The 18364-nt window shown below is 42.7% G+C and overlaps 1 protein-coding gene across 1 annotated transcript; it reads left to right on the forward strand.

Annotated features, from left to right (window-relative positions):
- The first annotated feature begins 482 nt into the window (after window positions 1–482).
- CHGB (chromogranin B) lies at window positions 483–15663 on the forward strand. The gene is made up of 5 exons (XM_043884739.1): window positions 483–717; window positions 5635–5681; window positions 6132–6225; window positions 12633–14299; window positions 15180–15663. The coding sequence occupies exons 1-5, from the start codon at window positions 669–671 to the stop codon at window positions 15261–15263; spliced, it is 1941 nt and encodes a 646-aa protein (XP_043740674.1). The 5' UTR covers window positions 483–668; the 3' UTR covers window positions 15264–15663.
- Window positions 15664–18364: the final 2701 nt, after the last annotated feature.

Consider the following 18364-nt stretch of genomic DNA (forward strand, 5'->3'; position numbering starts at 1 on the left):
GGCTCGGGAAGATCCCCTGGAGAAGGAAACGGCAACCCACTTCAGTATTCTTGCCTGGTGAATTCCATAGACAGAGGAGCCTGGCGGGGCTACAGTCCATGGGGTCGCAAAGAGTCGGCCACGACTGAAGCGACTAACACTTTCATACACAGCCTCAAACACGTTTCTAGATACGGAGGTTGGCGGCTGGGGTGGGGGGACGTTGGGGGGTTTGGAGGGGTTTGGGGAAGGCGGGATGCGGGGAAGATGAGAAATATATTTTGACAATCTAAGCAGCACTCGCTCCTCTCCCCTCTGGACTCCTATTTGAGCTACCTCCCCTCACCCTTCCACCCTTTCTACCTAACTCCCCACCCGCCTGAAGACTCAGAGCACCGAGGCGACTGCACTGGCGTAAATTTCTTCCTACTTGCGCCACAGCCCCTGAAGGCCGTTTCATGACGTCAGAGCTGAGCGAGGGGGCGCCGCCTCCTGGGTGCCAGCCCCTCCCAGCCCTGCGGCCCTGGCTTGCCCTTTAAAAGAGCAGGGCCTGCGCCAACCGCCCCACACCGCGGGAACCAGGATACACGGTTGTTTGCCCGGAGCATCTTCATCTCGCTTCCGTCCCCTTCTCATTCACCGCTTCAACTGCTATCCTCTTTTCCCCGCAGATTTGGACAAGACAGGCCATGCAGCCGGCCGCCCTTCTCGGCCTTCTGGGAGCCACGGTGGTTGCAGGTGAGTGGGCGCGGCTGGCCGTTCAGCACCGCGGACAGCGCCAGCCTCTGTCTCCTTGGCAGTTCTGGGCATCTTGGCTGGTGGATACTGGGAGAGAGGGAGGGTTGAGTGGAAGGTCTCTCCCTCTTGATTGAGGGTCTTAATTTCTTCCCTGAGTATTTCCCTTCAACTGCCCGCCCCAACATCTGACTTGGAAAAAGCCAGAGGACTTCCTAGCTCATGTCTAAAATGTCACATCCTCTCCATCTATTTAGAGAAATGCTGTTATAGTCTTTTTCTGTATCTGCAATTAAGTGTTTGGCTTTTTAAAGCCAGATGACCACGGAGAGACAGGAGTACACCTATTATATTAGTTGGCAACTGTATAATTTCTATGACTGTTATTATTTAAACATAATGAGATAAAGGTAAGTCTCTTATGTATATATGTATATATCTTTTTTCTTAACATATATGTTAAGAAATGACACATACATATGTTCATTTATCCACAGGCTTAATGTAATATTTTTCTGTATTTTATATTTCTGTCTCTAGGCAGAGGTAATTTCACACTCAATATATCTTTAAGTTATAAATGAAAAGTGCAATAGATATTTTTACTTTTGTGCTCCAGAAAAATAGTGTGTGTGAAATAACCACAAAAATATTCTTAGAGTAGTGAAAATAAATTGCTTTATTCAATTTGGGAGGATGCAATTTTAAGCAGTAGATATTTGACAGTTTCTTTATGTGTTGAAAATTGTGGGATTAATCTTTCAAACTGCTCTGAATCTCAATGATCTTTGGAGATTTGGGCAGGGGGAAGTGTGTGTGTGTGTATTTGTGTGCTGAAGTCACTATGAGTTCCACTGAAAAGTCAATATGCTGCCACCAGATTAAACTGGAGGGTTTTTTTTTTTAAACTGTCTTAATGACCTCATAGAATATTGTTCTTATCTAAGATTGAGATTTCTAACTAGAATTGAAGCATTGCCATCCATGAATATGAGGGTTTCATTGACAGTAATTACTGGATCCCAGATGTAAAGAGAAGACAAAAGCCAGTGGTAATTTTTTTATTGCAAATTCAGAATTTTCAAAAAATTCTTGTCACTCTTACAAATTGCCTACAAATGTTCATGATTTAATTGAAGAAAGCCAAATAAATATTTAGAGTCCTTCCTGGTGAAAAATATTTGCAGAAAGGAATTGCTTAATAGGCTAAATCTGTGCTATAGACCACAAAAACAATGTCATTTCTGAGACTTATTTACCTTCGTGTGTATTAGTCACTCAGTCGTGTCTGACTCTTTGTGACCCCATGGACTGTAGCCCACCAGGTTCCTCTGTCCATGGAATTCTCCAGGCAGGAATACTGGAGTGGGTTGCCATTCCCTATTCCAGAGGATCTTCCCAACCCAGGGATCAAACCCAGTCTCTTGCATTGTAGGCAGTTTCTTTACCACTGAGCTACCAGGGAAGCCCCTATAGTGGTAAAATATTTATGGCTCTTTTTCAAGATAATATTTTAAGAAGGGTTTATATTTTAATATCAACTAAAATCAAGATATTCTTTAAAAAAGTTTTTTGCTGAGCTATAATTCACACACCATAAAATCTATACTTTTTAAAGTGCATAAATCAGTGATTTTTAGAACACTCACAGATTGTGTAACCATTATAACATTTCAGAACATTTTCTCTCACCCCAGGGAAAAAAACTCTATTCCCCATTCCTTCCTCCTTCAAATGCTTGGAAATGAGACATGGTAGCCTTCAAGCAGAGTTTGTTATTTACCAAAATCACAGGAATCCTGCAGAAACCATCTGGTTTATTTCCTACCATTATGAGCTTCTGGAAGGAGATCTATACCTTTCTACAGTAGTTACTATGCATCCTAAAAATTAATATGCATTAATATGAATACATGCTATTCATATTACACTAGGTAAGATGTTTTCTGCATTCAAAAGAGCTTGCTTACTGTATTATTTTATAGCTGTTTTATTTTCACTCTGGGATCAAACCTTAGTTTGTTAGTCTTATTTGTTGTTCTTGTTCAGTCACTCAGTCATATCCAACTTTTTGCAACCCCATGGACTGCAGCACCCCAGGCTTCCCTGTCCTTCATCATCTCCCGGAGCTAACTCAAACTCATGTCCATTGAGTCAGTGATGCTATCCAACCATTTTGTCTTCTGTCATCCCCTTCTCCTACCAAAAAGATCTTAATGACCCTGATAACCACAATGGTGTGATCACTCACTTAGAGCCAGACATACTGGAATGCAAAGTCAAGGGGGCTTTAGGAAGCATCACTATGACCAAAGCTAGTGGAGGTGATGGAATTCCAGCTGAGCTATTTCAAATCCTGAAAGATGATGTTGTGAAAGTGCTGCACTCAATATGCCAGCAAACTTGGAAAATGCAGCAGTTAGTCTTATGGAATACTAATATTTTGGGAGTTATTCTCAGATTTACCATGTGATATTATTTGAAAGTTTTTCTGCTATTTGATTACTTCACTTTTATCATAATCATTGGGTTTTCTTTTGTGCCCCCTAAATCTTAACTTATACAGAAATAAAATAAGCTATGTCAGGGGTATCAACATATCTTTGGTTATTTGTTGTCACAGATTCTACTGAAAGAAATACAATGGAACTTAGATATCTCACTAGATGCATAATATGTTTTCATAAGGAGATCTGAGTTCCATAAAAAACACATCTGAAGAGCCTCAATCAGGGAAACATGACTGTTCTATAAAAACAAACATAAGTTACAAATTGTTTAGAGTCACTAAAGAAAAATATTACTCTGCCCCAAATAGTTAATAATAGCAACTATTATACATTTGTAGGGGGAAAAAAAAGAGAAAAGCTATTAGCAAGAAAATGAATTACCAAAGAAAGTTTAGTAAAGCTAGAATTTAAAAAGGCAACTTCTAGTTTATTGCAGGAGTAATTCTCTCAGTTATTTCTTTTCAGGGGATTTTCCAGATATCAGGTGGAAAGAGTAAGTGCTGAAGTAGGAATGTTCTCAAATAACAGTCATTTGGGGGATAAAATAATGGCCCAGCATATTGGACTCTGAATGTCAAAGGTGGCCATCCAGAGCTTGTCTGAACTGCATTTCAGGAACATCATGGGGTCATACCTTGTTAGCCACCTCTCAAATATTTTACCCATGATTTTAATTAACACATTGCATTACTTAAGTCCCTTGAAACAACTGAAGTAGATCCCAGGCTGTGCTTTGATAAGGAAAATTCACTAAGGTAAGTAATGAAATAGCAGTTTTATTTCTAAATTGAGTGCTATGGTTTGACTAGGGGGAAGCAGTCAAAGAGACTTTGAAAGCAAATATTTGGGAAGGAAAGGTCAGGTTGCTGGTAATAAGCAGCTGCATTTGAATAGCTTACATCTCTGATGTCTGAGAGTTTTGCTCTTGCTCCAAATAGCTCTTCACTTGTTTCAAATTCCTGGAAGAATCTTTTGCACTGAGCTTCTCCAGCCATAATAACTGGAAGTGTCAGGAGAACTATGGAGGTGGGCCTATATGTAAATGCTTTGAACTCCTCCAGTGGAAAGGGCTTAGACAGAACAAAATCAAAGTGAAAGATAAAAAAATCAAAGCAACTGAAGAAGGCATTGTAAAATTAAAAACACCTGAAGCGTTTCCTAGAAGACAAAAGCACCTCAATCATGGGTTTAAAATAAACAGAATCTCATAAAATTTAATTTAAACAAATGAAAATTTATCTTTTTGCAATATCTCATGGACTTCTGTTAAACACTTATTTGCATGTGCTATCATGGACTTGGTGCTGTCTGGTAAAATTAGATACTTTCCATGTTCTTTACCTGGATGCAGACAACATGGGGGAAGGGAAGCAACACCGATACAGCCGCATAAGCATGCTTGTCTAAGAAAAGACTTGGGGTAAAACAAGGTAATTAATTATATAAAATAATCACAACCATGTTTTTGTAAAGGAAGTGAGTTTCAGGGAAAATATTTTCTTGGGGACTGAAGAGGCAGAAGGAATCACATATCTTTACCCATTTTGAGTAGGCAGAAAAGTTGCAGAGGGCACCCTGGTTTCCTTTAAACTAGGTTTGCTTTTAATTCTTTTTTTTATTGATATATACATAGAAAACTGCATGAATCATAAGTTTACAGTTTGGGCTTCCCTGGTGGTTCTGTGCTAGAGACTCCACCTACTAATGCAGGAGATATGGTTTTGATCCCTGATCCAGGAAGATCCCACATGTCTCAGAGCAATGAAGACCATGTTCTGCAACTATATTAAGCCTGTGCGCCACAACTAATGTGTCCTTGCATCCTAGAGCCCATGCTCCACAAGAGAAGCCACCACAATGAGAAGCCTGAGTACCACAAATAGTAGTCCCTGCTCACTGCAACTGGAGAAAAACCTACCCAGCAACAAAGACCCAGCACAACCAAAAATAAATAAAATTATTTTCAAAAAGACTTTTTTTAAAAAAGAAAGATCCCACATGCCACATGGCCAAAAAAATAAATAAGTATACTTCTTACTGAATTTTTCACTCATTGAACACACCTGTGTAATCAGTACCCAGATGGAAAATAGAACATTGTCAGCATCCCAGAAGGTCTCCTTCTGTGGATGTGATTTATATAGGATATAAGATGGCATTTATTTCCAAATCTTGTCTACAACATGTTAAGGGAAAACAGCTGTGTCTGTGTATGCGTGTGTGTATACTTGCAACTGGGATGATTCTGGTCCCTGAGGCAGACATCCCCAACTGTCTCCACCCTGCTCAGCTCTGACTCTGCTCCGCCTTCCAAGTAACATGCTAGAGGTGGGGTGATTTTGTGAACTTGCAGACGCACAACTTCCAAAAATCAACTCACATCATTTCCCATTCCTTTTCTCCTTCAAAGCCGTCAGCTCTATGCCAGTGGACATCAGGAACCACAATGAAGAAATGGTAAGTTGAAATGGAATTCTGAAATCTAGACTTTTATCTAGACTCTGGATTCTCCCACTCATTAGCTCATCAAACTAAACAAAACAAAAAAGAAACAACAATGTGGAAACGGGAGTAAGTGATGTCTCTCTTGCCTTCATTTTTTTACCTTCTTCCTGGATGTTTTAGTGCCCATGAGGATAGCTGTCATCACACCATTTTCCTTCTAATCTGTTCAGAAATGGGTATTTATTTCTTTCTCTGGATAGTCTTGACCCAGTGCCTTTTTGCATTGCTCTGTGGAGAGGCCTGGGAGGTTTCAGTACAGACCTTGTGAATGTACATTCCTGATCCAAGGATTCTGCATAAGTACAAGTCACACAGTCAAGCTTCTCTCAACAGCAGCTCTGGGTTAAGTAGTCCATTCCAGTGACACCAGCTTTGCCAACCTGCTTTTGGGTTCCCCCCTAGGTGACTCACTGCATCATCGAGGTCCTCTCAAATGCCCTATTGAAGTCCAGCGCTCCACCCATCACTCCCGAGTGCCGACAAGTCCTGAAGAAGAGTAAGTATCCTCCACTGCAGGAAATCTTTGTCCTTTGAATAAGGACAAAGATTTGTCCTTTATCCTGCTCCCTCCATTTCAACTTCCACTTTACTTCCCTATGACCCAGGGTTGTGATGCAATGGGACGGGTACAGGCTCAATCAGTATCTGGGGAGATAAGCTATGGCTTTTAGTCCTTACTATGCCACTTAATAGCTAGTGTTACCACGGGGAAGACCCCTTTCCTCTCTGGGCCTATATCCTCAAATTAAATGAGGGAGTTGAACTCAATGATAGTCTCTGAGATGTTTATCAGTTCTTAAATTCCTTGCTTTGAGAGTTTGGAATTTTAAAACAGGCTTTTATTTAGTGGAGGGACATATGGGGAATGCTTGTTTGTGATTAGACAGAGGGGAGAAGTGTTGAAAGATGAAAGGATAGAAGAAAACAAAAGTTATGCTTCTCTTTGCGTTCTACTCTCCTGACAATGAGGAGTTAGAAGCTTGGAAAGGTGACTGGGAAAATTTTGGCTGGTTTATGTAACAGATTGGTTAAGCCATTTTAATGCATAGTTTATTAGAATTTGTGTGTGTGTGTGCGTGTGTGTGCATGCATGCATGCGTGCTCACGTGCAACTCTTGGCAACTCCTGTCAGGCTCTTCTGTCCATGGAATTTTCCAGGCAAAAATACTGAAGTGGTTTGCCATTTCCTTCTTCAGGGGATATTCCTGAACCAGGGATAGAACCTCAGTCTCCTGCATTGGCAGGTGGATTCTTTACCACTGCACCACCTGGGAAGCCCATTGTTAGAATGAGTGGTACTACCAAATGGTGTCAGGAGTTTCAGGCCTGAGAATTGGAAGGTGTGGGGACAGATTTAGAGCATCCAAAAAGTCAGAGCGATGGCCTTCTGAGTATAGACTGGGATGTTTCTCTGCAAAACAGCTGATGCTGAAAACAAAATTTGAACAGTGATACAACCAGTATCCATTGGGAGTTGACTTGAAGAGACAAATTTTACAAAACTATGCATAAAGTCAAACTGATTCAAAAAAAATCCAAAAAGCTTTGCTCTCTTTAACACCTTTCTCTGCTTTTAAATTTTGAGTCAGGCTATGAACATGAGATTTTATTTTTCTTTTCACCTTCAAAATCTCCCATTGCAAGATAATACTCTCTTTCCATTGCTGCACTTGAGGCCCCATGTATAAAATATATTAAAAAAAATATTAGTGACTAACCAAAAGAGTAACCTGGGGGTCTCTATTCACCACTGGGGGCTTCAGGATAACCATAGGAGGTGTGGGAGCTTGAGGCCGTAGGAGCCCCATGCACAGCGGAAGGAAGCTTCCCTACCACTCCCAGCCTAATACTTTTATGGATTTCTCCCCAACTTTCTCTTCCAGCAGTTACAGGAATGAGCTTGTTTGAATGAGCTTATTAACCATTGCAGGGAATGAGTGAAAGCAGGGTGGGTCTCCTGGCAGGGACTAAAATCTGCTCCTTTGGGCCAACCCATCTTGCTCTCTCCCTTCCCCTTTCTTTGTTTACCAGATGGATGTAGAAGTTCTGGGTCTGCCAGACTAGGTCATCAAAGAACCATCATTGCTTTTTGTTGTTCAGTCACTTAGAAGAGTTATTGATTGTAGGGCAAACTGCTGTTAACTGCCAAGATCAGATTCTTAACCCTCAGGTAGGATTCTAGCTTTTGCTCATCATTGACTGTGCCCTGGGTTTTTTTGAGGTCTCTTGAGAGATCCCCAGGAAAACTGGTAAAAATCAAATGACCCATGTCTATCAGGACCTTAGAGACATCACAGCCAGAGAGCCATTCAATACTGAGATCAGGAAAATTTGAGCTCCTCCAGGGTGGCGGAGAGGAGAAGGCAATGGTACCCCACTCCAGTACTCTCGCCTGGAAAATCCCATGGACAGAGGAGCCTGGTAGGCTGCAGTCCATGGGGTTGCTGAGTCAGATACGACTGAGCGACTTCACTTTCACTTTTTACTTTCATGCACTGGAGAAGGAAATGGCAACCCACTCCAATGTTCTTGCCTGGAGAATCCCAGCAACGGGGGTGCCTGCTGGGCTGCCATCTATGGGGTCGCACAGAGTCGGACACGACTGAAGCGACTTAGCAGCAGCAGCAGGGTGGCAGAGACTCAAACACCAGTCAGGGCCAGACAGACAGATAACAGAAAGGAGTAAAACAGGACAGGAAGTGACTCACAAACTGGAGGATACATGCCCCTTCTAAAGGGGAGTAGCTTTTTTGCAGCTTCAATACTATTGTGAGAGAAATATGGATTCTGTTGAGACATCTTGGGATTTTTCACAATAATTTAAAAGTTGGATTTTTCTGAGCAATATCTCCTGGCATTTAAGTATTGCCTCTGAATTCAAATTTACTGAAAATGTTATTTGGGCCAAATACAACTCACCTCTGGGCTACCAGTTCATAACTTCTGTTGACTGAAAAAAAAAACAAAGCACAACCTAAAAGTTGACAGTTATGTTTTATTCCATGGACATATTGAGGACTTAAGCCCAGGAAACAGCCTCTGGGATAGCTCTGAGGGACCATTTTGAAGAGGTAAGGGAGGAGACAGGATATATAGAAGTTTTTGCAACAAAAACCCGGTAATCAGAACTTCAAAAGATTACTGTTAATTGAAGATAACTAGACATCCTAAGTTAATGAATTTAGCACTTTTATACGTATAGGAAGATGCAAGAGTCAGGGATTATTGAAGTCATCCCTTGGATATGTACTTTTATCTTATTTTTTCCTTCCTAAATCCCCTCTGGGTACACAATTAGGTGTGGCTGATGACTTGATGACCATAACATCCTTTGTTTACTGACTTGGCAGGTGACATTCTTTGTCCACACTTCTGTCCTATTCTGGTTTTCTCTCTCACTGATATGTCTTATGCTTATCAGAAAACTAATGCAGTTTTCTGCCAACTAGATGGACAAATTCCTTCATGTAGCCTCCCTCCCATCCTCAGACCATCTCCATCTCCACTCCTACTCTCTCCAGCACATCTCTGGATGTGCTGAGCAAATGAACATTTGGGGACTAGAGGAGAATCATTGTTTTATGGTTTGAAGAGAACTTAGGGAATTCATGGTCCAATTTAACAGGTATAAAAATCTATTTGACCTGGTTTATCTGGTCCTCTTTGCCACATGACAGTCAGGAAAGGAAAGTGCATTTTTCCCCTTTTTACTTGAGGCAAGAGTGAGCTTCACACCTTCATTTTCAGACTGACAAAACTGTATGCTGCTAATCACAGTCCTCCTCATATCTCAGCTGAAGGGGCTAAAAGCTAAATTTAGGAAGAAGTGCTAAGTCTCAGGCAAGCTGCTATAGGCAGCATATATTTAACCAGGAAAAAATAAAAATAATTCTCTTCCTTACCAGCAGGTAGTAGGAAATGGGCCACACAGCCTGTGCCCAGGGAAGCTGAGATCCTGTTTGAATGATGTCAGTATCTGCTCAGATCCTCCCTGCTTATCTGTGCCTACCTGGTCAACCCTGCCTCAGTGTTGCACACACCATCACTGGCTCTTAAAAGGCAGAGGCATTGGTGAGGAGCTAGCCCTCAGGTGTCTGGGTGTGAATGGTCAGGGACATTTCAGTTGCCTCATAAAACATGAGAATGTTTATGCCAGACTAGGCTTTTAAGCAGAGAGAAATAGACTGCTTTTGTGGACATTTTTACAAAACAGACCAATTTTTTCTGTTTTGCAAATGTCAATTCAAAATGACTCATCAAGAGTTGTTCAGTAGAAATACCATGTGAACCACAAATATAATTTCAAATTTTCCAGTAGCCACATTAAAAAAGTAAAAAGAATAAATAATAATAAATTTAATAAGTAAATAATAATACATTTAATTTTGTCCCATTTATTTTGTCAATATAATTTTTATATGTCCAATATATTTATAATATATTATACTGTACATCCAAAATATGATCATTTCAACATATAATCAATATGAAAATTTGAGACATCTTACATTCTTTTCTTTAATCTGAAGTATCTGACATTTTGTCGCATCTTACATTTATGGCATGTCACAGCCACATTTCAAGTCCTCAATAGCCACAAAGGGTTGGTGGCTCTCACCATGGATGGCACAAAGGTCAGCCCAGAGCCGTGAGCGGCCTTGACTTCAGTTGTTCTATCTGAACTCAGTGACATCAGCTGAAATCCAAGCCCTCTAAGCTAATAACTCAGTGTTAACTGCATTATCTCCTTTCGTGGGATGCCCTTGAGTTAAGGGACTTCCCTGGTGGCTCAGACGGTAAAGTGTCTGCCTACAATGCAGGAGACCTGGGTCTGATCCCTGGGTTGAGAACATCCTCTGGAAAAGGAAATGGCAACCCACTCCAGTACTCTTGCCTGGAAAATCCCATAGACGGAGGAGCCTGGTAAGCTACAGTCCGTGGGGTAGCAGAGAGTTGGACACGACTGAGCGACTTCACCTTACCTGACCTTATCTTAGTAAAGAAGCTGTCAACAAATAATGAATTTGAGTCAGTGTAGTGAGGTGGATGAACCTAGGGCTATGTTATATAGAATGAAGTAGGTCAGAAAGTGAAAAACAAATATTGTATATTAACATATATATGGAATCTAGAAAAATGGTACTGATGAATCTATTTGTAGGGCAGGAATAGAGATTCAGACATAGAGAATGCACTTATGGACACAGCGGGGGAAGAAGAGGGTGGGACAAATTGAGAGAAGAGCATTGAAAGATATACATTACCAAGTGTAAAATAGATAGTTAATGGGAAGTTGCCATTTACAGCAGGGAGCTCAGCCTGGTGTTCTCTGATAATCTAGAGGGCTGGGATGGGGTAAGAGGTGGAAGGGAGGTTCAAGAGGGAGGGGACATGTGTATACCTGTGGCTGATTCATGTTGATATGTGGTAGAAACCAACACAACATGGTAAATCAATTATCCTCCAATTAAAATTAAATAAAACAAGAAGCTGTCAACATTTGGAAAAGATGAGAGAAAACAATATTCAGTTGAAATATTTGTTACACCATCTACTGTTACTGTTGACTTGTGCCATACAAAGATAACTCAGTTTACTGAAGTTCATTCTCAACGTTTGAGAATAGGAGGGGCAGATGGGACCTGAATGAGGGAAGGATATGGTCCCTTCCACTGCTGTGCAGTTTTCTCAGGGAAGAAATATACATTCTGCTTGTCACCAATTATTAAGTTATATTGTCACTTACTGCTAAGTTGCATTTATACAGTTGATTGGATAATTAAAGTCTGATAAACTAAGAGTCAGACAAGTCTGAGTGACTGAACAACAACAAACTAATAATAAAAGAAATTTAATCCTCTGTTGAATCTGATATTTCCCATTTTGGCTATTTAACTTTACTTAGCTGGGTTCTGGAGGAGGCAATGGCACCCCATTCCAGTACTCTTGCCTGGAAAATCCCATGGACGGAGGAGCCTGGTAGGCTGCAGTCCATGGGGTCGGGAAGAGTCGGACATGACTTCACTTTCACTTTTCACTTTCATGCATTGGAGAAAGAAATGGCAACCCACTCCAGTGTTCTTGCCTGGAGAATCCCAGGGACGGTGGAACCTGGTGGGCTGCTGTCTATGGGATCACACAGAGTCGGACACGACTGAAGCGACTTAGCAGCAGCAGCAGCTGGGTTCTAGTGGGAGATATTTAAACAATGCTAATTTTTAAAGGTTTACTTAGAGTACATTTGGAAAGAATGGTCCTTAGTTACACCTCTCTGAGCCTCAATGTCTCTGTAGTCACAAGGAGGTTGAACCACACAAATTCTAAGGTTTCTTCTGGTTCTAAATTCTAACATTTTATAGAATTTTTATAGTATTTTATAAACCTATATTTGAGTTTCAATTTGGTCACTGAAAGAGGCTCAGGTGATCCAGTGGTTAAGAATCCACCTAACAACGCAGAAGACACAGGTTTGATCCCTGGTCCTGGAAGCTCCCACCTGTCTTGGAGCAACTTAGTCCAATACACCACAACTACTGAGCTTGTGCTCTGCAACAAAAGAAGCCACCACAATGAAACACCTGCACACCACAAGGAAGAATAGACCCCCAACTCATTGCAACTAGAGAAAGCCTACAGGTAGCAAAGACCCCCCCCCAAAAAATGCAGCCAAAAAAAAGATGCTTATTGGGTGTTATGAAAAAATAAATATGTAGAGTATTTATCAGATTTAAATACAGCTAAGGAGTTTTCATACCATTTCTTTCCAAAGTAATCTTTAAAAATTAACTTAAAAAATTACCCAAGGATTTTCAGGATCTTTAGGGTTTGTAGTGATCACTGAGGCTGGTACTTACTGAACCACAAGCAATTCTGAAGTGATACTCTTTTTTATTTTCATTATAGATGGAAAAGAGCTCAAAGATGAAGAGAAAAGTGAAAATGAAAACACAAGGTTTGAAGTGAGATTGTTGAGAGACCCAGCTGACACCTCAGAAGCCCCGGGGCTCTCCAGTAGGGAGGACTCAGGGGAGGAGGATGCCCAAATCCCAACAGTAGCAGACAGGGAGAGTGGTGGGCATAGCCGAGAGCGGGCAGGCGAGCCCCGGGGAAGTGAAGTGGCCAAAGAAGCAAAGACACGCTATTCTAAGAGCGAGGGACAGAACAGGGAGGAAGAAATGGTAAAATATCAGAAAAGGGAACGTGGGGAAGTTGGCAGTGAGGAGAGACTGTCTGAAGGGCTGGGAGAGGCACAAACGGCTTTTCTCAACCAAAGAAACCAGACTCCGGCTAAGAAAGAGGAGTTAGTGTCCAGATATGATACACAGTCTGCCGGGGGCCTTGAGAAGTCGCACAGCCGGGAGAGGAGCAGCCAGGAGAGCGGAGAGGAGACCAAGAGCCAGGAGAACTGGCCCCAAGAGCTGCAACGCCGCCCGGAGGACCAGGAAGCACCCGGAGAAAGCCAAGAGGATGCCAGCCCCGAGGTGGACAAACGGCGCTCAAGGCCAAGACACCACCACGGGAGGAGCAGGCCCGACAGGTCCTCTCAGGAGGGGAATCCTCCCCTCGAGGAGGAGTCACACGTGGGCACGGCCAACTCAGGGGAAGAGAAAGACCGCCATCCAGCCCACTATAAGGCTTTGGAGGAGGGAGCCGAATATGGGGAGGAAGTGAGGAGACACTCAGCTGCCCAGGCTCCCGGGGACTTGCAGGGGGCACGATTCGGGGCCAGAGGACGTGGAGAGCACCAGGCTCTAAGGCTTCCCAGCGAGGAGAGCCTAGAGCAGGAAAACAAGAGACACGGCTTCAGCCCGGATCTAAACATGGCGCAGGGGTACAGCGAGGAGAGCGAGGAAGAGAGGGGTCCGGCGCGGGGACCCAGCTACAGAGCCCGGGGAGGGGAGGCAGAGGCCTACTCCACGCTAGGCCAAACAGAACAGAAACGGTTCTTGGGTGAAACGCACCACCGTTTTCAGGAAAGCCAGAGGGACAAGGCGAGGCGCCGCCTACCAGGCGAGCTGAGAAATTACCTCGACTATGGTGAGGAAAAGAGTGAGGAAGGAGCCCGAGGGAAGTGGCAGCCGCAGGGAGACCCGCGAGACGCTGAGGAGAACAGGGAAGAGGCTAGGCTTCGAGGCAAACAGTATGTTCCCCATCACATCACTGAAAAGAGATTAGGGGAGCTACTCAATCCATTCTACGACCCTCCCCAGTGGAAGAGCAGCCGTTTTGAGAGAAAAGACCACATGGATGACAGTTTTCTTGAGGGTGAAGAGGAAAATGGGCTGACCTTGAATGAGAAGCATTTCTTCCCAGAATACAACTATGACTGGTGGGAGAAAAAGCCCTTTGAAGAGGATGTAAACTGGGGGTATGAGACGAGAAACCCGGTCCCCAAACTGGATCTAAAAAGGCAGTATGACCGAGTGGCCGAACTGGACCAGCTCCTTCACTACAGGAAGAAGTCAGCTGAGTTCCCAGACTTCTATGACTCCGAGGAGCAGATGAGCCCACGACACACAGCAGAAAATGAAGAGGAGAGGGCTGGCCAAGGAGTTCTGACGGAGGAAGAGGTATAGTGTGGGGTTCTAACTTCAGATAGTTAATGTTAGTATGTTATGTACAAGATTATCTAATGTTATGGGGAAAATGATGGGAATTAATTACCATGAGACTGTAGGCCTAGTGAGGGAATGGTAGAAATCTAGGTTTGATTTCTACCTGGCATCTAGCCATTGTCCACATCCCTGTCAACTTCCTCCCACTGCAGTGATTCTCAACCTCAGCCACACACTGTCATCACCTGGAGAGCTTGAAAAATTACTGACATTCTGGGACCCACCCTCAGAGATTCTGTCTGGTACTGGGTGCTGCCTCGGCATCAGGATGTTTTAAAGCTCCCAGGTGGTTTCAGTATTCAGCCAAGGTTGAAAACCACTGACCTAGTGTATTCTCCTCGGTCATTTGACTTTTCATCACTATTTCCCGGGGTAGGAAAGAACAGATGGTACAGAAATTAGCTGCTTTTTTCTCTCTTTATTATCTCCTAGCCTACAACATGCAGACGTCTACGTCTGGGAGAAGTAACATTCCCGGAGCATTACCTTCCTTAACAGTGTTTTTGTTTTTTTTCTCCCAGTATTGATTATGTAGGTTGGTGCTTCCCAAAGTTGAATGTGTATCAGAATCATATGGGATTTCTAGCCTTAGAGTGTCTGGTTTGATACATAGGCCCCAGATAGGGCCCTAGAACCTGTATTTCTGATAAGTTCCCTAGTGATGCTGATGCTGCTGGTCAAGGAACTGCATTTTGAAAACCACTGATGTAGGCTATCTTCTATAGCCTCTAACATATCAAAAACTCCCTTTTCTGTTCATACTCCCTCAAACTACAAAAAGGTAGGTTGTTTTTTGATCTGGGACCTCATGCCTCCACTTTTCTGTATTTTCTAGGAAAAAGAACTTGAAAACTTGGCTGCGATGGATTTGGAACTACAGAAAATAGCTGAGAAGTTCAGTGGTAACCGAAGGGGCTAATGGTCATTAGAGTAAAGGGCAGATTTTAAGAGAGCCTTCACATGATCTGTTACCCACCACTTCACTGAAAGACCCCATTTATTTACCTAAAGGCAGAAAGTAGAATTTACTCATCCAGTGTTTGACACAATTGGAAATGTCTTTAATTTTTGCCAGAATGCTATTGAAAATATGAATAGCATGACTTGTAGTATACTCTTGATCAAAAAGTAGATATATTAACATGCTTGTGACAATGACTGTGCTACTGTCCTTGAAAAAATGTCTTAGTTTGAAGTAATAAAAGATTCACCTGAGGCCAAAAGCGTTGTGTTCTCAGCTTCCCTTGGGCTAATAGGAAGGAGTCTGACTTTCAGATTCATTCTTAAGTAAATTCTAAAATAAAGCACTAAGATTTGTTGGTTTGTTGGTCTTTGGATGCAGAGTAGAAAAGAAAAAAAAAAAAAAAAAAGGAAACGAGCAAACATCTGAAATAAAATGATCCTGTGGAGGATATAAAGAGAAAGAGATCAGGAAAAGGCATCTATTCCCCTGGGCTGGAGAAAGGTTAAATAGGCGTAAAGAACCTGTTTCAAAAATGATTATAAGACATTACTTTTAAAATCATATTACCTGGAGAGCTCAGGGAATAGCTGGCCCAGAGTCATTTTTCAGGGCTGAGGAGAAAGTTTGGATTGTGGGAAGAACTCCCGACTGGGAATCATATCTGGGCTAGGCCAGACAGATCCTTGGAACTTCAGGGCCTGCTTGCTTTCTGCTCTTTAAGAAGACAAGGCTCTGACTCTGTAGCTGTGTGACTTTGGGCAAGTTACTTTCCCTCTCTGGAGCTCAGGTACATCAGTAAAACAAAGATATCTGTTCATTGGATTGTTATGAGGACAACTGAGTTTATGCAAAACACTCAGCATAGTGCCTGGTGTAAGGCAATGGTGTAGGAAACACTGGCAGCTAGCATTTCTATGGCTGCAGCTTCTCCCAGCAAGACTGACAGACAAGATCTATTCTTCCTTTTACTTGTCATCTCATTCCTCACATATGTTGGCTTCTTCTTGGTTTATTACTACTGTTTTGGTAGTTGAGGGAAAGAGTTGTTTTTTGGGCATCAACCATGACTTTTATTCATCTGGAAAGCCTGGTTATCCTCCTCTTGACTAAGTCAAGAATGGCCTGTGACTCAGCCAGATTATTCTGAGGTTAACTCTCGGTAACACTTTTACACATACAGAGAGCAAGCCAATCAGTGTGATGAAACTGACAGCAAATTGTTCTAAATCTGGGCATACACTTTTCAAAGGCTGCTTATTATCTCTTTAGGGTCCTTTTTTCTTGCCATGGGATCGTGATAGGCTTCTTGCAGAGGCAAATGAGAGTGCTTGGTGGCTGCTGAAGGCAGTCCTCATGAGGCAAGGAGTTGATATATAAATGTTGTACTGGTTTCCTGGGGCTGCCATAACAAAGTATGACAAACTGGGTAGTTTAAAACAACAGAAATTTCTTCTCTTGTAGCCAGAAGTTCAAAATTAAGGGGCTGGCAGGGCCACACTTCTCCCAGTCAGTAGAAGAACATCTTTCCTTGCCTCTTCCAGCTTCTGGTGGTTTCAGGCATTTTGTGACATGTGGCAGCATCACTCCAGTCTCTGCCCCCATCTTAACATAACCATCTTCTTTCTATGAGTCTCTCCTGTTCACACAATGTTCTTTTTATAAGGATGTGAGTCATACTGGATTAAGGGCCCACCCTACTCCAGTATGAACTCATCTTAACTGATTACATCTGCATCAATTCTATTTCCAAATAAAGTCACATTTGGAGGAACTAGGGCTTGGAACTTCAACATGTCTTTTTCTTGGGGCAAAATCTAACCATTTAAACAATTTAACAAGCAGGCCAGCTCCCACACCCCTCAGGTGGGTTAACTCTGAGCCACATATTCTATGCCTCCCAGAACTTCCCAGGGGATTGAGCTCCAGGTGCCACAGGTGACCCCACTAATGCATCCATTATGGGCTGTGTTTACCTCTCTGTCCTTCTCCTACTGGTGTTTCCTGGGATCACCTCCTAGATAAACTGATTGTCCTCAACTATTTAGTTCAGGGATTGCTCCTGGAAAACCCTAACATAAGAAAATTCAAAGGCAAGCTTATTTTATGGCAAATAATGTAACCGTAGTTATAATACATTGCAGTTATAACCACCTGTCTTAATGCATCTTGGTAGAAGATACTAGGAAATGCTTAACGTATTGCAATATATAAAATGCAATATGTCTCTCCCTTTCTCCAGTGCAGTCCAATAAAAAATAAAATAACTTCCTAAATAAAGAGAACTCATGGGCCCAAAATGAATAGACGTTTACTTATTGGATGAGAGAAACACTGTAGTGCATCAAATTCCAGCCTGGCAAGTCTCTCACAGACATGCAGTGGGCACTGCTCATGAGGGGAAGCTGCTGGTAAATGGAGCACAGCAATGCATGATGCCTCAGGCTTGGAGACGGTTCACACAGCTTCCTTCTGGCCCACTGCCTGGTGAGGTCCTGCGCACAGCCCTTCATCTGAGTTTGCAGACACTTCAGGGCAGGGGAATGTGCAGGCATGAATGCCCTATCAAGGATGCAGGAGACATCCAGAGAGTCCCACCTGAGCTGTGGTGCCCAGCAGAGTGCAATTAGGACCTCTGTGGGGCCACTCTTTCTTCAAGAAGTCCAGGACCACCCAGGTCATGTTTTCACCTCCTTTAATCAAAATAATATATGTTGATGGTAAATCATCAAGTAGTCCTAAAAGGCTTACAGTGAGTGTTACGAGTTGAATCATGTGCCTCAAAATGTTATGTGTGTTTAATCACTCAGTTGTGTCTTACTCTTTGCAACCCCATAGGCTGTATGTATGTAGCCTGCCAGGCTCCTCTGTCCATAGAATTCTCCAGGCAAGAATACTGGAGTGGGTAGCTATTCCCTTCTGTGGGAATCTTCCCTACCCAGGGATCAAACCCATGTCTCCCACACTGCAGGCAGATTTTTTACCATCTGAGCTACCAGAGAAGCCCAAAATGCTATGTTGAAGGCCTAACTCCTGGCACCTGTGAATGTGACCTTATT

This window comes from Cervus elaphus, chromosome 23 (genome assembly GCF_910594005.1).
Source record: "Cervus elaphus chromosome 23, mCerEla1.1, whole genome shotgun sequence".
Lineage (NCBI taxonomy): Eukaryota > Metazoa > Chordata > Mammalia > Artiodactyla > Cervidae > Cervus > Cervus elaphus.